At 39.8% G+C, this 23,399-nt stretch overlaps 1 protein-coding gene across 1 annotated transcript in view; it reads right to left on the bottom strand.

The window, feature by feature from the left end:
* Positions 1–23,399, bottom strand: part of LOC122809162 (IgGFc-binding protein-like) — a 351,155-nt gene that overhangs the window by 244,452 nt on the left and 83,304 nt on the right. Inside the window, exon 3 of the mRNA XM_044080449.1 lies at positions 15,828–17,054. Coding sequence (XP_043936384.1) covers positions 15,828–17,054 — 1,227 coding nt within the window. The remainder of the gene's footprint in view (positions 1–15,827; positions 17,055–23,399) is intronic.

Raw genomic sequence — 23,399 nt, 5'->3', positions numbered from 1 at the left:
ATGTGGAGCTTTTCTCCCTAGGCCTCAGCTGAAAATGGGGTTTAGCTGAGTCATTTTATTCCTGGTCAAACTGAAAGAAAGCAAGAAAGAAGGAATAGAAAGAAGACATGCAGCAAATTCATATCTGTAATGCTCAGTAGATATAAATTTCAACTCTAATCATTCAAATTTGCTATTAGTTATATTCTTTAAAATACACTTGCATAATCCAGACACCACTGTAGTTCAAACTTTAGAAATATCAAAAAAAAGCAGCCAAAGGCTTATGTAAGTAAATAATATGGATGATGTGAGTAATAGTTTTGTGGTGAAGATATCTGTAAGGCAGAGCTGATATGGTACAAGCAGTATATTTACATATAGATATTGTTAAGTTAAGGAGATAGGGAGCCTACTATGAAGCCAAAGGGTAAAACATGATGCATTAAAATGCCATAAAAAATAAATCAGCAAAACTTCTACATTGACTACATGCTGCAGCTCATATTTATTTCACTGTATGATATATAAACTGGCGACTTGGCAGAAATATGAGACCAGAAACTGAGAGTCCATAAAATTTAAACACTAAAATCCAGTTTGTATTTTAAATAATAAATTGGATACTTGGCAGAAATATAAGACCAGAAACTGAGAGTCCATGAAATGTGAACACTAAAATCCAATTTGCATTTTAAACAATAAATATCAAAATTATTTGTACTACTAAATTGTTTTTACATGGTGTGTGGCTTTGTTGCACGCACTGAGAGATGTGAGAGGGGGGATTGCCTCTCCTAGCCCTGTTACCCGTGCACTAAATCAAGACCATTCTATCTCAGAGTAAAGAGAGAGAGCACTTCAAGGTACAGCGATTTGGCACATAGTAAATATGTAGTGATATATACACATTTTTGGTCAGTTTTTCTGAATTTCACAGAATCTTGCACATTTCATATTTGCCTTGCTTCCTAAATAAGTAGAACATATCTCAGAAAGTGATGCATGTGGTGGTTATCATTAGGACAGGTCAATGAAAAGCTTGTAATTTGGGAAGTTAATGCTACAGCGGTGCCTATCCAAACAAGGATAAGCACTTGCATCTTTGTTGACATTTTCTAGCCTCTTTTGTGTCATGGTGTATCTGAGAAGCCAGTGACGGCTAGTAATATTGGGCTGGCAGAAATGATTTTCCTATAGTGGTAAGCTCTATTAGAATGGTAAATTCATCTTTTGCATAAACTATGTCAAGCAGATTGTTATAATATTATGTCAAATAATGATTGACCAGCTCTACGTTTAAAACACATATAATGACAATAAGTGTGGTTTTATAATGTGTTATAAGTGGTATATGAACTGAGAATTTATGGTGATTAGGCTTAGTCAAAGAGTATTTCTATACCAGAGAGGAAAATCTGCCCTAATTTATGTTGTTTGAAATTTAAACTAGAGTAGCATTTGGAGGAGAACATAATGCCTATAAGGACCTTTTATATAATAATCAAATTATAAGTAGATGCAAGTGCACATATTTGGAAAACGACAAACGTTTTTGATTGTGCAAAGCTAGAAGGAACATGCCCAGTATGATTGGAGTCCCATAGTGTTAGGACTCTTATTTTTTCAGTAATGAATCTTCTGCAAACTTTCTATTAAACTTCTAAGCATCTCGGCATACAGATAATTTTGGTATATCTAGAAAATATGCTCTTAGAAAACAATCAAACAGTAGATGTGATATGATCATTGAAATGTTTCAGACCACTAAAATTGTACTTTGTTTCCATTACTTTGTCATTATTTTGAATGGTATGACATGTTCTTGCTATTCTTTGCAAAGCAAATATGGCCCATGACTAATCTGGAACACCCATTTGACAGCCTTAGATTTGTAAAGATCTTAATCTTTGTTTTTCATTCAGTTTGGTGTTTTTTTTTTTTTTTTTTTTGCATTTTACCTTTTATTACTGCCATTTGCTGGCATTGTGATTATCTTGTATACCATTTTTCATTCATCCTGTATTTGATTGATATATATATATATATATATATATATATATATATATATATATATATATATATATATATATATGTATGTATACATATATATATATATATATATATATATATATATATATATATATATATATATACAGTCCTCTCTTATGTGCTTTCAATCTTTCAATGGCTGTGACTGGTAAAACTGAGAAAATCCCTTGATATAAGATGGTTTATATGTAAAATGAAGCTTCCTAATTCCTTCTGATAGTTCAATGCTGAAAATCCGCCGTCTGACTGTTGTTACATATTTGTGAAATAAAACATAGAGGCAGGTCAGTCTGCTCATCTACTGAAATGCAATTAAGTATTGCATAGTAAATAAAATATTTCTCCTTGCAACAGTAGCATACAGTAATAGTTTCAAGCAAACACAACCAGTTTTAACCTGAAACTCCTTGTGGTTGTAATTAGTCCGTAGAGTATCATTTTTTTTCAAGAATTAATCTTTTTTGAGTATTAGATAAAAATGATTTATGGAAAATTATATTTCATAGAATTTTATTTAAATGCATTATATTTTCAGTTCTCTGCATAAAGCAAGCAACTCTTTCCCAATATCACAATGCTGATTCAGATTCACTTGTGTATGAACCATTTAGAGGTCATACAAGTACTACTATTTATCAAGTTTATTGACCTTTGCTATTGTGATAATCAGAAAAATTATAGTGGCTTGTGTAAAAATTTGCTGTTCATTTTGTAGTCAGGTAGAGCAAATGTGTATAATTAATGAAGATATTTTACCAAAACATTACTTCCCTGTCTTCATCTTAGTCCGTGTTTATTTTTAAACCATGTAGAATTTAGAAGATTATGATTCGGTCTGCTATAATAGCAATTTTATACAAGTCAAGAAATTCATCTCTAGTAAAGTATAAAAAAGTGAATTTTGGATTCCATGTCAAGAACATATAATAGAGGGTTATGATGTGAGACAAAGACATACTTCTTTGTAGTGCATGGAATTTTTTTACACATGGGAAAAAAGAAAGACAGAAACTGTAAGACCATGAAGCATAGCTCTCAAGTGTAGCACATTATGAAGAACGTTCATCATTTTGACTCTTAAAAAAGACCCTGCTCCTCAGTGTTCTACATCAAAACGGCCTGTGCAAAGAATTTTTCAAATATCCATGGTAAATAATATTGAATAACATACAGTGTGCACTAAAGGTTAAAGCTAAGAGCTGCAGTTCTTCATGTATAGGGTTTGGTTTCCCACTGCCCTTATTCACATAAAGGGTGAGCTTGAGCAAGTCAGATGTACTTTCAGTAATGCTTGAAAAAGGAGTGGGTACAATGGGCCTACCTACTTAACTAATGAGTATTATTATTTTCCCCAGCTGTGCAGGACTATAACACCTTCCAAATGTTTAGATAAGCTACTGCACAGGAGGCAAAAAAGGTGGAGATGTCTGAATCTGCATCCAGAAGAGGCTCGCATCAAGGCTAGTAAAGCAGCATGATGCACTGGAGCATCTTCATGCCCAAATAATGATCAGAAAGGTCCCATGTCATATATTTCATCTAGCTATAGAACTCCCTCTATGACCCATGAAAGCAACTGCACCAATCTACATGAGCTACAGTCACTCAGTATTGAACTCTGTATCATTAGCCACATGACCTAAACTATCCAACTATAAACTGGGAAACCTACATCACCACAACTACTGCACAAGCACAGAAATTCCAAGACTCTGTCAGTACAAATGCCCTGGAACAATTAATCAGAGTACCCACTATAAGGGTATATTGCACCATCCCTTGCATATCTTTATCACTTGTTAGGTCTGACCATAAATCCAACTAATTTGAAGTAAAATTTAAACCAGAGACCCCTCCACCTGAGGTACCTTTAGAAACATTTTTAAGAAGACAAACTACCTTCTCCTGAGTGATATATTAGCAAGCTTCAGATACCTACCAAAACCCATTAAATCTGCTGAATATACAGCACAGATGCAGCTGTAGCCTGTAGAAACAAATGCAGAGAAAACCCCAGAAACAAAACAACTCCCATGGTGGAACCATAACATCAATAACCTTTACAATAAAAGAAGCGAATTATGTACAAAGATAAGAAGAGTAATTCCGAGAATGATAGAACCCTCAACATCGAAATAAGCAAACAACCTGGGTGCTTAATAAAATCCACCAAAGCCAAATTGAGGCTAAAATAGTCACCCACACCAAAGATAATTACAAGGCTTTATTTAGTTATATTTGTAATCTCAAAAGCAGAATGCAGCAAAGTGCTGAGATGATTGTGAACAATGCTATCTACACTGAACCTGAAGGTATAGTGAACGTCCTGGCTAATAAATTTCAGCTCAAATGTTATTCCTGTCTTCCCACCATCTCTTCCACAAGCTATACCTGAAATTGGAGCTCAGACCCAGTTACCACACAAGATCATGTTCTAAAAGCACTATCAATATATAAAAATACTGCCTCTGTGGATCTTAACAATATCGCTAGATGCATCTTAAATTGAAGTATGAATTAGCCCCACTCCCACAACAACACTGTTCAACCTCAGCCGCCATACAGGCTTTGTACCAATTGAATGGAGAGCACTAACAATCATTTCTTTGCATAAGGGAGGACATTCCTTAGGCCCAGGCAGTTAAAGACCCATGAGTTTGACCAGCTGCATATGCAAAGCTATGGATAGAATTATCATGTGACTAATCAGCAAGAACATAGGGAGCCTCCAAATATTGGACCCATCTTAGCTTGGATTCATCAAAGGCAGGTCATGCTTTCTCAACCTTGTGGACTCTTTTGAAAAGACCACCAAATCTTTGCATAAAGGTAAAATGGTACAGAGAACATATCTGGACTTGTCCCAGGCGTTTGACATAGTCCTCCCATCAGGAATTGTAGCAAAGCTAAATAAACTGGGAATAAGTTCACCATCACCCACAGGACTGATAAATCATTCACAGAGAGGATAAAGATAATAAAACTAGAGGAGGTTACCTCCACAAACTGACCAGTCATCAGTGGAATCCCCAGGAGTTCAGTTCAGGGACCATCCTGTTTGGCTTCTACTCCTCTGAAGTAAAAGCCAATACCAAAGCACTGTGGCTGACTACGTTTGCAGATAATTGCAATCACTTATTGAATTGAGAAAATCGATATATGTGCAGTAAAAGAAACCTGGTTTAAGACTCCAAAGAGCATGCCAGCACTACCAGGCTAAATCTCATACCATACATTTCGGCCACAAAACCCAGGACAAAATACAAAAGGCGGGGGTGTATCCATATTCATCAAGGATACCCTCACCTCCAGGTTAGTGGCACAGCACGATGCTTCAGAGATCATCCACATGCAACTAACAACGGGCAGAACTGCAATTCAAATTGTAGCTTGCTACAGATCACCCACCATGTCCCAGGACCCCCATTCTGCATTTCTGGAAACAGTGGGAAATATAAAGGTCCTACCAAACACCCTTATATTGGGTGATTTCAATTACCCAAACATTAACTGGGATAACTACTCAAGTACTAAATCCTTTGCCCAACATTTCCTAGAATTTATAAACTCAAACACCCTGGATCAACTGGTCAACAACCCCACCAGAGGTGACAACATATTGGACCTGGTCATCATCAACATGGGCAACTGGTGTTCCACACCCGAGGTCAAATCCCTGCTGGTTAGATCTGACCATAAACTAATCACTCTGGATATCCACATTCTACCACCACCCTCGATCAAAGAAATCACCGTGAAAAAGTTTTCAAAAGCAAATTTCACGTTACTTAAGACTGAGGTGGAAAGTTTCAAATCCCCCATGCTAAAGGATTATGCTGCCCAAGCTGCAAAATCCTTTACTAATGCACTCTATGGGCACCTAGAAGAATGCATGGATCATGCTATCCCAAGCAAAACCAAGACTCAATCCTCCAAGAAAAGGAAACCAGTCTGGTGGACCCCTGCCATAAACAAGCTATACAATAAAAGGAGGAAACTAGTACAGAAAAGTGTAAAATCCCAAGAAGGGAAGACATCCCTGATCTACAATCCCTTATAAAATCATCCAAGGCTAGCTTCGAAAGAAAAATTGCCAAGGACTCCAAAGATAACCACAAGGCATTCTTTAGCTATGTCAAGAATCTAAGTGGCAATTCTCAGATCTGCTCTGAATTAGTGCAGAATGGCACAAAATACACTGAACCGACCAATATCGTCAACATCCTGGCAGACAGGTTCAGTGCAAACTTCACCCACCTCTCACCTCCAAAAAGGCCCATAACCATACCAGAAGAATGTAGTGCACCTGAAATCACAGACAATCAGGTTAAAACAGCCCTCTCCAAAGCCAAAAACACAGCATCAATGGGACCAAACGGTGTCCCAGGCTGCATCCTACATGAGCAAAAAGATGAACTAACTCCTCACCTAAACACACTGTTCAAAGTCAGCCTCTACACAGGCTATGTGCCCATAGAGTGGTGCACAGCAACGGTTATTCTGCTCCACAAAGGTGGAGCCACAACAGACCATGGGAACTATCACCCTATAAGCCTGACTAGCTTGGTCTGCAAGGCTATGGAGCGAATCATCATGGATCTCATTAACAGAGACATTGGGAACCTCCAAACACTGGACCCTAACCAGTTTGGCTTTGTTAAGGGCAGCTCATGCCTCCTAAACCTGGTGGACTTCTTTGAGACAGTTACCAAGGCTATAGATGAAGGACAGATGGTCCACACAGCCTACCTAGACCTCACAAAGACCTTTGACACCATTCCCCATTCTAGTATTATAGACAAGCTCACAAGCCTGAACATAAACCCCTACATCACGAGATGGGTTGCCAACTGGCTCATGGACAGAACCCACATGGTAAGAGTTGGGGGAGCTAGGTCTGACTGTAAACCGGTTACAAGTGGCATTCCCCAGCGCTCAGTCCTAGGACACCTCCTGTTCAGCATATATACTTCTCAGAGGTACAGGCAAGCACAGGAGGACTATGGTTGACCAAGTTCTCAGATGACTCCAAAGTAGGGTCTATAACTGACTCTCCGTCTGACACAGACATCCTCCAAAAGGGTCTCACTGAGACATATGCCTGGTGTCAAAATCATGGCCTCAAGCTAAATGCCAAAAATTGCATAGTCATCCCCTTTGGAAAAACCAAAGTAGGTGGTAGCCCCCTAAATATGGAAGATGTAATAAGGGATCTGGGGACCCAAGTAGATAGTAATCTCTCCTTTAATAATCACATTGCCAAAGTTGTTAGAAAATCCTTCTATGTGGCCCACCTAATCACAAAAGGGTTTGCATCCAGATCAAAAGAGGTCATTGTGCCCCTCTACGCATCATTCATCAGACCCATCATAGAGTACAGTGCCCCATTTGGGATGTACCTTACAAGACACCTGCAACAGCTGGACAGACCACAGAAGTACCTCACCAAGAGGATCACTGAGTTCAAATAGATGCCCTATGCAACTCGACTAAAGAAGCTCCAGCTGTACATAGTTGCATACCGCCTACTCAGAGGTGATCTCTGCCTGACATACAAGGCCATGTCCAACCCAGAATTGATGGACATGCTCCACCTAAAGAAAATCATATCCCCTTGAGCCACACACTCTAGGGATCTAAACCTCACCACAACAATAAGGACATGCTGGAGGGATAGATTCCTGTCCTAGAGACTTCCCATGCTTTGGAACAAGATCCCAATCTACATTAGGCAGAGCTTCTTGCTAACACTCTTCAAAAGAAACCTTGATGAGTGGATGGGAAACGGAAAGTTTACCCCGAGGATCACTTCAGTGGCTCTGCTGGACAGAGGCACAGGGAACTAATCTAAGGGGGCGGCGAAAGCCAACACATTCTGGCTAGGCTTATAAATGCCTTCGGGCAGATAGCCTAGTACCTATCTATGAACCTATGAATCCCTAAATGACTTAACCATCCTACAGAAAGGGTTGTCCCAAACAAATAACTGGTGACAGAATCATGGACTGAAACTAGATGTCAAAAAATGCATTATCATATCCTTTGGGAAGTTGGCTAGCCCAGAGATCTACCACTTTGACAATGCACTCATAAGAGTTGACAGTTATTTGGAATTTGGAAACTTATGTGGATAGTAACCTAACTTTGGAACAAGACATGTCCCGTGTCATAAGAACATCTTTCTATATTGCACATCGTATAAGCAAAGGTATTATGTATAGATCTAGTGATATCATTGCCAGCTTTACTCACCAGTCATTAAGCCAGTCATTAAGTACAATAATCCTGTGGAAAGTATCTGTCTAGACATGAGCAACAACTGGCACACCCACAGAGATACCATACAGGAACACAGGGTAATGAGGGAAAAGAGGGGGCAGAAGTGAATACCATCATGGAAATATCGAATAGAGAAAACTATAAAGCAGCAATGACAAAAGTGTCATTGCTAGAAGATTATAGAAGAAGGAATAGATCAACAAAAATACTAAGAAAGATAGATGTGATAAAAGCAATGCGCAGTATTAGAACAGACCAGGATCTATTATACACTACTGGAGACAAACTAAAAATTTTAAAACAGGCAGAAAGGCTTAGAAGATATGAAGATAAGTATAAGGGAAAAGCACAAATAAGCAATTTATTGATGACTGAAAAAAGTTTTATAGAGAATTGGGAAATAAGGTAAAAGGAATTCAAAGACCGCCAAAAAAAGAAGAAGTAGATACATTTTGGAGAGGTATCTATGAAGATCCTGTGGAACATAACAAAGATGCTAAATGGATAGAAGAAGTAAAAGAAAGAATAAGAAGTTTAAAGGTACAGGATATGAAATTAGATAAAATAACAGATAGGCAGATTCAAACAAAGTTGAGAAAAGCCTCTAACTGGAAAACTCCAGGCCCAGATGCAGTACCTAACTTTTGGCTTAAAGTATTAACTTCTTTTCATGAGGATTTAGTCATGAGTAAGAGCTATTTATATGCGCACCCTGAACAGACTCCATACTGGGTAACAACAGGAAAAACAATGCTCTTACTTAAGAGTGAACCTGCAAGCTACCCTAAAAATTATAGACCAATAACTTGTCTTCCAATGACGTATAAACTATACACAGGAATTAACGCCGACAGAGTTTATAGTCACTTAGAAGAAAACTCAATTATGGCAGTAGAACAAAAGGACAATAAAAGAAAGTCATATGGAGCAAAGGATCATTTGTTGTTAAACAAAGTTATAGTGGAGAACTGTAAGAAGGGGAAGAATTTAAGTATGGCATTGATTGAGTACAAAAAAGCATTTGATAGTATCCCACATTAATGGATAAAGGAGTGCTTTAAAATGTATAAGATACACCCTACACTGATCAACTACATTACAGTAACCATAAAAAAGTGGCAGACCACTTTGCAATTAAGCCATGATAAAGGACAGATTATTATCCCAGGGAAAAAAAATTCAAAGGGGGATATCCCAGAGTGACTCTCTGTCACCGTTGCTATTATGCCTTGGCATTAATCCATTAAGCTGTTTACTTAACAGCTTAGGCCATGGTTACAATTTGGCTTCTAGAAAACAACAAAGACTAATGACTTCTTATCTTCTCTTTGTCGATGATTTAAAACTGGATAGCTCATCAGATGAGGAACTGAAAGCACAGCTACAGGTTGTCAAAACTTTTTCAGATGATATGGGAATATCATTTGGTCTTGATAAATGTGCAAAAGCAACCTTTAAAAAAGGAAAACTGCAGCACCAGGAAAACATCAGTTTAGGACAAAAATGTGATATAAAAAAAATTGAGCAAGAATCGGAGTGTATAAATCCTTGTGAATTGATGAAGGATCAGCAATAAAACATGAACAAATGCGAATAAAGCTCAGTAAGGAGTACTTTAGAATACTTAAATTAATCCTGATAACAGCATTGACATCTAGGAACAAGATCTAAGCCATAAATCAATTTGTTCTTCCTGTCCTAACATATAGTTTTGGAGTGATTGACCGGCCCCAAAAAGGGTTGGATATGTTGGATATTAAAACAAGAAGGATGCTTCATGCTTACCAAATGATTTATAAAAATCAGTATAAACCAAGATTATATATTCCCTGCTACAAAGGAGGGATGGACCTCCTTGAAATTGATTACATGTATAGAGCTACAATCGTGGGATGCCACACATATCTGCTGATCTCACAGGATCCAAATGTAATGAAAGTTTTGAAACATGAGGAGAATAAATCTAAGATGACATCTCTGCTTAATTTAGCAGAAGCATATCAACGTCATGCAGGAATGGAAATTATACCAGAAGTAGATAAAAACCAGGCAGCAACTGAATGAGAAGGCAAGAAATGTGTAAAAAAATATAAATATAGTTGCAAGTATAGAAAACTTCTGTAAGAGCCTCATGTTGATCAAGAACGAACACAGGAATGGTTAAGGAGAGGTGAATTCACATCAAAAAATGAAAGGTTAATATTGGCAGCTCAAGAGAGTGGGCTGTGTACACACTGGTTTACAAAGTCCATTGAACATGTGGCAGAAACAGACAAGCCACGCTGCTTCGCAAGGGATGGCTTGCACCTGTCACCCCTGGGATTCCGGATATTGGCAAAGGCTCTTGCCACCCCCATAGTGCCTTTTTTAGGCAAGGCTCAAATTCTAAACCTACCACCCTAGAACGCAAAAAAGGAAAAAAACTAAGGGTAATGCTGCTCAATGCCAGAAGTCTAAATCTCAAAATGCACGCACTCGAGGCCCTTCTCAGTATGGAGAACATCGATGTCTGTGCAGTGACAGAAACCTGGTTCAAGTCTCCTGAGAGCACCCCAGCACTATCAGGTTTTACCTCTTATCATGCGTTCCAGCCCCAAAATCCGGACAATACCAAGAAAGGAGGGGGGGTATCCATATTCATCAAAGACACCCACACCTCAAGACTGGTGGCAACGACGATGCATCGGAGACCATCCAGGTGCAATTAACCATAGGCAAGACTGCTCTGCAAATTGTAGCATGTTACAGGCCACCCTCACAAACTCAGGAACCTCACATGGCCTTCCTGAAAACACTAGAGGGATAAATGTATCACCAAACACCATCATACTAGGTGACTTCAATTACCCTAATATAGACTGGGAACACTACTCAAGCCCAAACACCCTAGCCCAAAAGTTCCTGGAATTCATAAACTCAAATGCCATGGAACAACTAGTCACCATCCCCACAAGAGGAGAAAACATACTTGATCTCATCATCACGAACATGGGAGCACAATGTTCAGCACCGGAAGTATACCCCTCACTGGTGAGATCAGATCACAAACTAATCTCGCTGGAGGTCCTCATCCCAACCCACCTGAAATAAAAAGACCACAGTAAAGAACTTCTCGAAAGCAGACTTCACACTTCTAAAGACTAGTGTGGTCTCCTTTAAGGCCCCCGAGCCGACGGAAAACAGTACTCAAGCTGCTGAATCACTTACAAATGCCTTCTACCAGCACCTGCAGGACTGCATGGATAAGGCAATCCCAAGCAAAACAAAGACTCTTTGCACCAAAGGCAAGCGTCCACTCTGGTGGACCCCAGCCATAAACAAACTCTACAACAAAAGGAGGAAGCTACTACAAGATAGAGCAAAATCCTTAAAAGGTAAGACACCCTTGATCACTATAAGTAAAAAACTAAGAGCTCTCATAAAATCATCCAAAGCAAATTTTGAGAGAAAAATAGCTAAAGACTCAAAAGACAATCATAAGGCCTTCTTTAGCTATGTTAGAAACCTGGGAGGAAACTCCCAGATATGCTCAGAACTAGTTCAAAATGATGTGAAGATTACTGATCCTACAGACATTGCCAACATACTGGCTGACAGGTTCAGTGCAAACTCCCCTCCCCCAAAAGGAGAGATATCTATATCAAGCGATTGCAGCCCCCCAAACATCTCCAACGCCCAAGTGAGAACTGCTCTCTCCAAAGCAAAAAACACAGCATCCATGGGACCTGTGTGCTCCACGAACTCAATGAGGAATTAAACCCACAGCTAGGACAGCTGTTTAATCATAGTCTTACCTCTGGATACGTACCCAGGGAGTGGCGCACTGCAACTGTGGTCCCACTTCACAAAGGCGGTGCCTCCACCGACCCTGGAAATTACCGGCCCATTAGCTTGACAAGCCTTATCTGCAAAGCCATGGAGAGGATCATAATGGACCTCATAAATAAAGACATAGGGAATTTGCAGACTTTGGATCCATCCCAGTTTGGCTTTGTCAAAGGCAGATCATGCCTTCTAAACTTGGTTGACTTTTTCGAAACAGTCACCAAAGCCATTGATGAGGGAAAGGCAGTCCATACAGCCTACCTCGATCTGGCGAAGGCCTTTGATACAATACCCCACTCGGGTATCATTGAAAAACTCAACAGCTTAAATGTTAACCCATACATCACAAGATGGGTTGCAAACTGGCTGAGTGACAGAACCCACAGGGTCAGAGTTGCTGGCGCCATGTCAGACTCAAAGCCTGTCACAAGTGGTGTACCACAGGGCTCAGTCCTGGGCCCACTCTTGTTTGGCATCTACTTTTCCAAGTACAAGCAAACACAGGAGGGTTATGGCTGACAAAGTTTGCAGATGACTGCAAACTGGGCCATAGTAGAAAACACATCTGACACAGATATCCTTCAGAAGGGTCTCACAGAAATGGATAACTGGTGCCAGAGCCATGGCCTAAAGTTAAATGCCAAAAATGCATAGTCATACCCTTCGGGAAAAACAAGGTTACCCCTAGCTACCAAATAGGTGGCAATCCACTGAGTACAGAAGAAGTTATCAGGGACCTGGGGACCCAGGTTGATAGTAGTCTGTCATTCGACACCCATGTAGCTAAAGTAGTTAGGAAGACCTTCTACATTGCCCACCTTATCATGAAGGGATTCTCATCTAGATCAAGGGAGGTCATAGTCTCCCTATACTCATCACTCATCAGACCAATGATTGAGTACAATGCCCCATTCGGAATGTATCTGACCCGACACTTGCAGCAGCTGGAGAGGCCACAAAAGTTCCTCACCAAAAGGATAAAGGGTCTCAAACATCTGTCCTATGCTGCCCGACTGAAAGAACTCCAGCTCTATTCAGTCGCCACCGCTTGCTCAGAGGTGACCTTTGCCTAACATACAAGGCCATGTCAAACCCAGATTTGATGAATATGCTTCACCTCAAAAATCTAGATCCGTCAGAGCCACAAGGGCGGAGACTTAAACCTCGACACGGCTATTAATAGGATGTGCTGGAGGGATAGATTCATCACCCAAAGACTCCCTATGCTGTGGAATAAAATCCCGGTATATGTGAGGCAGAGCACCTCGCTGGCCTTGTTCGAGAGAAATCTTGACCAATGGATGGGAGATCGCAGATATACCCCAGGGATTACCTCAGTGTCACTGCTCAACAGAGGCACAGCAAAATAATGGGTATAGTTCCCCATACTAAAGGGGTGGCGTAAGCCACAAAACTATGGGCTAGGCTTGTAAATGCCCTCGGGCAGATAGCCTAGTATGAACCTATGAACCTATGAACATATGTAGGTTTTGTAAAACCGAATTGGAAACAGTCACACACCTTGTTGCGACATACTAGTGGCAGAGGGACTGTATACTGAAAGGCATAATAATGTAGCGAGACTGTTACAGTGGAGATTGTGCAAACATTATGGTATCAAAGTGACTGAAAATCATTGGAAACATGAGCCACAAAGAATCATAGAAAATTATGAAGTTTATATCACATGGGATCACCCAATACCAACAGTTCAAAAGATAGATGCTAGAAAATTGGATGTGGTCCAAGAAAAGAAGACAAAAGTAGCATTGCTCATTGAAATTGCCACACCTAGTGACTACAATGTCTTGCATACAGAGAGACACAAAGTCATAAAATACCTGGATCTGCAGGCAGAAACAAGAGCCATGTGGAAGAAAGTTACCCAGACAGTTTCAATAGTAGCAGGAGCAACTGGTCTTATAAAAAAGAATTCACAATCGTATTTAGATATGTTACCAATTCATGTAAAACCATAAGAATTGCAGAAGGAGTCATTACTGGGCACATAGCGGGTCCTGCGAAGAGCACTTTTGGCGAACGTCAAAGAGTGAAACAATACTAATTTCATGAACTTTAATCGTACTTTGACTTACAAATGGGGTCCATTCCCATCATGGTATTAGAAACCCAGAAGACTTGGAGAAATTAAAAATGGCAGATACCTTACTAAATGTATACAAGGCTTAAACAACATGTCCTACATGGAATGACTCAAAGCCCTGCTGTTGTACTTGATATCCTACAGACTAGTATGAGGTGACCTGTGTCTTGCATGCAAGTTATCTTCTGACCCAATACTGACAGACCTACTGTAGACATCAGCAAGTCAAATGGCATCAGAAATACTCAGACTAGGGATCTAAAGCCCTTCTGTACCATCAAGAGATATGTCTCACTGAGGATAACACTTCTCTGGAACAGACTCCCTATCCAAGTAAAACAAAGAACTTGGATCTATGAATGGGTAATAGAAAACTGACCTCTGGACTGCCCTCTTTACTGCTATTGGACAGAGGCAGCTCCTAAATGATTTATCCCACATATGTGTCATCTCAAATTATCTGTGGTATGATCTGAGTTATTTTTACTAGGAGTAACATAAAATTATTGACTATGGTATGAATAAGGCCAATCTAACCCCAAGCTGGATAGGTTAATTAAAGCACCAAAAGGGAAACTGGCTAGGCTTAAAATGGCCCACAAGGGCAGTTAAGCTAGCCTAGTACTTACATATGAACCTATGAATTCATCAAAAGATGATCTTGTTAGTGCAGAGTAACATATTTTAACCATCCTGTGAGCTTCTTAGATAAAGTTGTTAATAAACTGTTAGCATATATTCCACATTATGAGAGGTAATTTTCTACATTTTGTGAATGGAAGGTTGGAAGCTATGGTATGAAGTGTATTATTGGCTTTGAACGTCAATAAAGCACTTAGTATTAAAAGACAGACAGCAACATATCTGTTACCCTATTTAAATTCTGGACAAATCCAAAAATAATGTAGAAGCGCAGGAATAGTTTTTAAACACTACTCTGATTCACTTAAAAAAGTTAATGGAACAACATATTTTGCATCAACATACATTTTCTGAACAAAAAAGAACTATAAAACTCTAATGTCTGACATTATTGACTGACTGTTATCCTCAACCATTAGCAGAAAATTAGCAAAAAAAAAAAAAAAAACAATAAGGGCCTGACAAAAATATGAAACAAAATCTGAGATGTTAACACTGGAGAGGTATAGACAGCAAGAAGAAATACTCATCTGTGGAACTAAAAGCTTTAAAGTCTATTAGACATTTCATTCTGCCTCAGTTTCTGTTTAAAACTGCTGCACAGTAAAACGTTTAACTGCTGATAACAAATATTTTTTTACCTTTTGCTAGTTTTCTTTGCCATCTGGCACTGCACACTCTTGGTGCCTATAATGAGATCTGATCTTAACAGCACTTATGTATCCTTAACAAACTTTAAATAAGCACATTTAAGCTCTGTTAAGATCAGGTCTCGTTGTGAGGAAGTGATTATCAACTTTATCATTATCTTTGTGTCAGCGTGAAATCATGGCACTCCATGAACTTTTTGCTAATTATTTTCCACACAGGCCCTGTACATATTGTATTATATGGTAAATTTAAGTGGATGTCTAGTATTGATAATGACTTTTATAGCAACACTTACCATTACTTATACACACAGCTGGTGCACCATATCCATTCTGATTTATGTATCCAACACTAAACAGTCCAAATGCAGACCTGGGGTCCTCCATGCTGTTAAAACTGGTTATGTTTCCATATAATATGGCACCATAAGAGTAATCAGTCCCAGGAACTGAAGTCCATGTAACTGGGCTGAGAGCTTTTTTGTTAAAGGTAATGGTAGATTTAGCATTGTTGCTGGCAACAACAATCGCATAGTTGTTGAAATTGGAATGGCCATTTATGGTGTATCTGGTGCAGTAGTCATCAGTGGCTGGGATGTTCATTAAGAAAGGGTCATAAGTTTCAGAGCTAAATTTTCCACCTGTGCAGTACAGCACCACTTGTATGGGTGCACTAGCTATGATATATGCAGCATCTAAGGTCAAAACTTGAAGAATGCCTCCAGTACTGAGATGTTCACTACTAGATTTTGATCCATTTTGAACCTGAATGGTCAGCTCCTGGGAAGCAATTATGTATACCAGATTGTGCTTAGACTGAAAAGGCAGCTTGGGCACTACAAATGCTTTCTTCCAACTAGTTACAGGAATGAGTTGTTCATATACATGATTGCATCTGTTGTAGTACCAGGAGCATGTATGTCCAGACATCACAGAAACTGGTTTCTGAGCCACAACTCTGGTACCTGTCAAATCAGAATTACCCTGCAGTTGCACAGATTCATATGCCTCTAAAGAAACTGTGAATTTAGAACCATCATGATAACTTGTTCCCTGCAGCTGTACATGACCTTTGAGGTAAACTTCAACAAGATTTGCCTTGGAATCATAATTTGTGATTGCAAATTCTGTGAATGCATCTTGTGGTCCCTTTTCTGGAGTTACAAGATAATACTCAGTGCCCCAGCTTTCAACTGGGTATACAATAGAAATATCTGCTGATATCCACTTGGAGTTGAAAGATACAACAGACACATCTTTGTCAGAAGTGATGATCACTGTGCTTGAAGATTTTGCAGAACCATGGAGCTCAACATTGCTTGGCAGTAGAACTGACAAAGTCTGTGGAACACCAACAGTGTAATCTTTTATAAAATTTGACTTGTTGACAGTGACGGTGACTTTTGTGGAATTGACATATGTTGTGATCAAGAGCTCAAATCGTCCAGTGCCAAGGGTCGCCAAATAATTCTGCATGAAGACGGTAGCAAATTTTTTCCCAGTATTGCCTGCTGCAAAGATTCCTACAACAAAGAATTATAAGAAAACAAATTAATAATTTGGGATAGGAAGCCATATTTCAATATACATAATCAATTTTAAGTTTCTTCATTCGTGTAGGCATAGCCGACTAAGCCACTGGCAGCTCCTCTTGGTGCATGTGTAGGAGCATATATGCATGAGTAGAGCAGGCATAAGCAGCCCTTGCTGTGATGCATGTGCTGTCATCATCACTAGGGGTTGGGTTAGGCATAAATGAAGAAAAGCTTTGTCATCAGGATGCACACGAGTGAGAGCGCAAAGCACCCTCATGGCTGCCTGAGTGTCAGCCTCTGCTCAGAGAGGTAATATCTGACTGATTGGACAACTGATGGCTGACAGGTACAGGGAAAAGAGTTAATAATTTAGGATTTTATGACAAAAACATATTTTTATTATACAGAAGTAATTTTACATTTCATCATTTGAGTACCATTTATGTCAGCTAAATGAAAAGTGAAATTTATAGCAATTCTTTATATAGAACAGTTTAAGAACTATGTTTCTAACTTCCAACATGACATCCTGTTAAATACTGTTGCATAAAAAGTCTTTGTGAATGTATATGCGTGTGAGTGTGTTTGAGTGTATGTGAGTGAGCATATATGACTAGGTCTGTCTTCTCCATCATAATAAATGACATAACCTATTCTGTTTACATATTAGAATGTTACATATTCTTGTCTGAAAGGTGTGTGTGTGTGTGTGTGTGTGTGTGTGTGTGTGTGTGTGTGTGTGTGTGTGTGTGTGTGTGTGTGTGTGTGTGTGTGTGTGTGTGTGTGTGTGTGTGTGTGTGTGTGTGTGTGTGTGTGTGTGTGTGTGTGTGTGTGTGTGTGTGTGTGTATGTGTAGATCACACTTGAGGGGGAAATGGGTCAATTCCCCAATCTCTGCTGTATTGCAACCCACACTGTTGATTTTTAGTTTATCCCTATATGTAAACATTTAATGGAAAACCAAGGATTAGTCCTGATAAAATCACTTTGGCTAGAAGATATCGGAGACTCACTTTCTCTGATACCCTCCCTGTAAAAGGAGTAAAGACAGCATGTTGAAGTTTCAAGAAGTTTATTCAGTTAAGTAGGTATATGAATAAACTACTTGAAACTTCAACAAATCATCTTTATCCCTCACTAGGAAGGGTATCAGAGAGAGAGTCTCCAAGATCTGCTAGCTAAAGTGACTTTATCTGGACTAATCCTTGCACTCTGTTTCTTGTTAGTCTTGTCACTCTTTGGGTCACTGGTGGGATAGCAGACTTTACTCGAGCCCACTGAATTACCTATGTTATAGGTAGACATTTCTGAAACTGAGGTCCCCATACAAAGAAAGATCTGTGAATATTCAACTGTACAAAAACAAATCAACAAATTTTCTACTCAAAATATTTTTTAAAATGAATTACCTGCTGATTCCCTTCACACAATGTGGAAAGCAAGTTGCCCACACTTTTGTTGTACAAGTGCATGTTTATAGACTGAATGAGGAAGTCAAAATATCACACATAATCACTGCCATTTTACAAACAGAAATTGCTCCAGCAGTGAGTTTTATCTAGGAAAATGATCAAGGATTACAGATTCTTCAAGCTTAAATTGATGGGTTGAATACTGATCCATTTAGAATGTATTATCTAGTAGATTCAGCACCACAGATTGTGTGTGTGTGTGTGTGTGTGTGTGTGTGTGTGTGTGTGTGTGTGTGTGTGTGTGTGTGTGTGTGTGAGTGTGTGTGTCTGTGTGTGCATGTGTGCGTGTGTGCATGTGTCTTTGTGTGTGTGAGTGTGTGTGTCTGTGTCTGAGCTCTAGAATATCTTTGGAGAGTTTTGGGTAGCAAAGAGATTCATCAAATACTTACTGGATATTTGAACAAGAGAGCTTAACACTGAGGATTTGAAACATTCTACTTTTCCCAACTACCTCAAACTCATAGTTATAATATCTACAGATTCTGTGGTAGAAAGATGCAGTTTAGCTTTTGCCCTCCATAAACATTGTTTTATGGAGGAGGGGCAAGCAAGGTGATCAGCTGTCTCAGCTTATTTTTTTCCATTTGGCAATCTGCTTCGATATACATATATAAAGATGATGCAGTGGTGCAGAAGTAGCATTGTTGCCTCACAGCAAGAGGTTCTCTGTTTCGATTCTCAGCTGGAGTGCCTTCTGTGTGGTGTCTGCATGTCCTCCCTGCATTCATAGGTGTGTACTAGGCTAATGGCCCTGGGGCCTTTACAAGCATAGCCCATAGGATTACCCTGACATCATGCCACCAGACATTAGTTCCAAGGGTCTCTGTCGAGTAAAGCCACTGGAGTGATCCCTGGGGTGAATTTTCTATCTCCCATCCACTCATCAAGATTTCTCTTGAAGAGGGCCAGTGAGGTGCTCTGCTTGACATGTATGGGAAGTCTATTCCATACATGGACAGTCTCTGGGTTATGAACCTGTCCCTCCTGCATGTTCTGTCGATTGTGTTAATGAGTTTGAGGTCTCTGGAGCATGTGGTGTGGAGGGATTGGGATTTCTTTAGATGTAGCATTTCTAACAGAACTGGGTCAGACATGGCTTTGTAAGTCAAGCAGAGATTGCCTCTAAGTAGGCGATATGAGGCAGAGAATAGTTTTTTTTAGTCTGTCCATATAGGACAAATGTTTAAGGGGATTTGCTGCGCTTTCCTCCCACATTACAAAAACATGCATCTAGAGGTTTTCTCCCCAGGCCTCCACTGAAAATTGGCTTCATTCCAAGTTGGACTTTTCCAGTAAACAAATGTTAAATAAATAAATTATATATATATATATATATATATATATATATATATATATATATATATATATATATATATATATATATATATATATATATATATATATATATATATATATATATATATATGTGTGTGTGTGTGTGTGTGTGTGTGTGTGTCCTTGTGTGTGTGTGTGTGTGTGTGTGTGTGTGTGTGTGTGTGTGTGTGTGTGTGTGTGTGTGTGTGTGTGTGTGTATGAATATCTATATATGTCTGTGTGTGTGTATATGTATATATATATATATATATATATATATATATATATATATATATATATATATATATATATATATATATATATATATATATATATATATATATATATATATATATATATACATATATAGAGAGAGAGAGAGCATTTTGTCAGCCTGGGACGACATGATCGACAAACCACATTGGTTTGCCAGAGATGGTCTGCACCTGCTGCTGTTGCTACTAGACATTCGAATACTAGCCAAGGCATTATAGCCACTCCCATAGTGCCTTTTTTTGGCAGTACCAAACCAACATACCTACCAACATAACAAATTCTTCTAATGCCAAGCTGAAGGTACTACTGCTCAATGCTAGAGTATTAACAAGAAACTGCACTCCATAAAAGCTCTCCTCACCCTAGAGAATGCTGACATATGTGTAGTTATAAAGATGTGATTCAAGGCTGCAGAAAGCACCCCAGCAGTGCAAGACTGCAATGCCTGCCACACATTCAGACCACCTCTGAAAAGTAAAAACTAATGGAAAAGGTTTTTCCAATTACATTAAAAAAATCACTTCTGTAGATTGATCAAGCAGGATGACTTGCTTCAACTGCTCCAGCTGACCATAGGAAAATCTCCCACCATATCATCACTAGCTAGAGGTGTCCAAACATGAACCATGAAAACCACTCTGAATACATGAAGTTAGTAGAACCACTTACTATTCAGCTCAACACAAAAATAATGGATGATTTTAACTACCCCTACATAAACTGGAAAACATATGCAACCACTAACATGCAGGCTCAGAGATTCCTGGACTTTGTCAATGCTAATGCCCTGAGTTAGTAGCTTATCTGTATTCCCACTAGGTCATAGGTTCATAGGTTCATACTAGGCTATCTGCCCTGGGGCAATTATAAGCCTAGCCCGATTCTATATGGCTTACGCCACCCCTTGATTTGAGTATACTGTGCCCTTTTTAAGGTTTAGTTTACTGTGCCTCTGTCTAATAATGATACGGGAGTAATCCCTTGGACAAACCTATGATCCCCCATCCACCTATCGAGATTCTTCTTGAAGAGATTCAGTGAGGTGCTCTGCCTCACATGAACTGGAATTCTATTCCAGAGCGAAGGGAGCCTCTGGGTTATGAACCTGTCCCTCCAGCAAGTTCTATTTATTTCTGTGCTGAGGTTCAAGTCCCTCGAGCGTGTGGCTCTAAGAGATTTAGATTTACTGAGGTGGAGCATGTCCATTAATTCTGGATTTGACATAGCTTTGTATGTCAGGCATAGATCGCCTCAAAGTAGGCTGTATGCAACTGAGTAGAGCTGGAGGTTTTTAACCGAGCAGCATATGGCATCTGTTTGAGACCCTTGATCCTCTTGGTGAGATACTTTTGGGGTCTTTCTAATTACTGCACATGTCGGGTAAGGTACATCCCAAAAGGGGCATTGTATTCTATGATGGGCCTGATGAGGGATGAATAAAGGGGCACGATTACCTCTCTTGATCTAGATGTGAAACCCTTCGTGTTGAGGTGGGCTATGTAGAAGGTCTTTCTAACCACTTTGGCAATGTGGTTTTCAAAGGAGAGATTGCTATCAACTTGGGTCCCCAGGTCCCTAATAACTTTCTCTGTACTTAATGGGTTTCCGCCTATGTGGTAATTTGTGGGCACATTGTTTTTGCCAAAGGGTATGAATATACACTTTTGGCATTTATCTTTAAACCATGGCGCTGGCACCAGTTATCTGTCTCTGTGAGACCTTTTTGAAGGATGTTTGTGTCAGCTGGAGAGTCGATTATGGCGCCCAGTTTGCAGTCATCTGCGAACTTGGTGAGCCATAGTCCTCCCACATTTGCCTGTACCCCGGAAAAGTATATACCGAACAAGAGTGGTCCCAGGACAGAACCCTGTCGGTTTCGAGTCTGACATGGCTCCAGCAACTCTCACTCTGTGGGTTCTGTCTTTGAGCCAGTTTGCGACCCATCTTGTGACATAGGGGTTTATATTTAAGTTGGATAGCTTATCTATGATGCCCGAGTGGGGTATTGTGTCAAATGCCTTTGCAAGGTCCAGATAGGCTGTGTGGACTACCTTCCCTTCATCTATGGCTTTGTTGACTGTTTCAAAGAAGTCAACCAGGTTCAAAAGGCAGGATCTGCCCTTGACAAAGCCGAACTGGGTAGGATCTAGTGTCTGTAGGTCCCCAATGTCTTTGTTTATGAGCTCCATGATGATCCTCTCCATAGCCTTGCAGACTAAGCTAGTCAGGCTTATCGGGCGATAGTTACCAGGGTCCGTAGAGGCTTCACCTTTGTGGAGTGGGACCACTGTTGCTGTACGCCATTCTGTGGGCACATATCCTGTAGTGAGGCTCAGATTGTATAGCTGTTTTATTTGAGGGATTAGTTCCTCTTGGAGTTCATGTAGGACGCAACCTGGGACGCCATCTGGTCCCATGGAAGCAGTGTTTTTTGCTTTGGGGAGGGCAGCCTTCACCTGAGCATCAGAGATGTTTGGGAGGCAGTCCTCTGCCGGGATAGATACTTGCTCTTTTGGGAGTGAGGGGGTGGAGAAGTTTGCACTGAACCTGTCTGCCAGGATATTGGCGATGTCTGTGGGTTCAGTGTATTTTTTGTCGTTTAGAATCAACTCAGAACACATCTGGGAGTTGCATCCCAGGTTCCTAACATAACTGAAAAAAGCCTTATGATTGTCTTTGATGTCCTGTGCAATTTTTCTCTCGAAGTTGGCCTTGGAGGATTTTATGAGGGATCGTAATTTTTTGCTAGTACTGATAAGAGATGTCTTCCCTATTAGGGATTTTGCTCTATCATGTAGTAGCTTCCTACTTCTGTTGTACAGTTTATTTATGGCAGGGGTCCACCAGACTGGACGCCTGCCTTTGGATGATTGGGTCTTGGTTTTGTTTGGGATAGCATGATCCATGCATTCCTGGAGATTTCCGTAGAATGTGTTTATATAGGATTCTGCAGTTTGGGCCATAGTTTCCATTGGTCCATTTCGGTTTTGAGAAGTGAAAAGTTCGCTTTTGAGAAGTTTTTCACTGTGGTTTTCTGAGCTGGGGGTGGGGTCGGGATGTGGACATCCAGTGAAATTAATTTATGGTCTGATCTTACCAATGAGGGATATACTTCTGGTGTGGAGCATAGAGTCCCCATGTTGGTAATGATCAGGTCTAGTATGTTGTCCCCTCTTGTGGGAGTGGTGACTAGTTGTTCCATAGCATTTGAGTTTATAATTTCCAGGAACCTTTGGGCTAAGGTGCTGAGGCTTGAGTAGTGCTCCCAGTCA

This window comes from Protopterus annectens, chromosome 8.part0 (genome assembly GCF_019279795.1).
Source record: "Protopterus annectens isolate FY-2018-M chromosome 8.part0, PAN1.0, whole genome shotgun sequence".
In the NCBI taxonomy this organism is placed as follows: Eukaryota; Metazoa; Chordata; order Ceratodontiformes; family Protopteridae; genus Protopterus; species Protopterus annectens.
The sequence above is the reverse complement of the archived record's forward strand: the minus strand, read 5'-3'. Positions and strand labels throughout refer to the sequence as shown.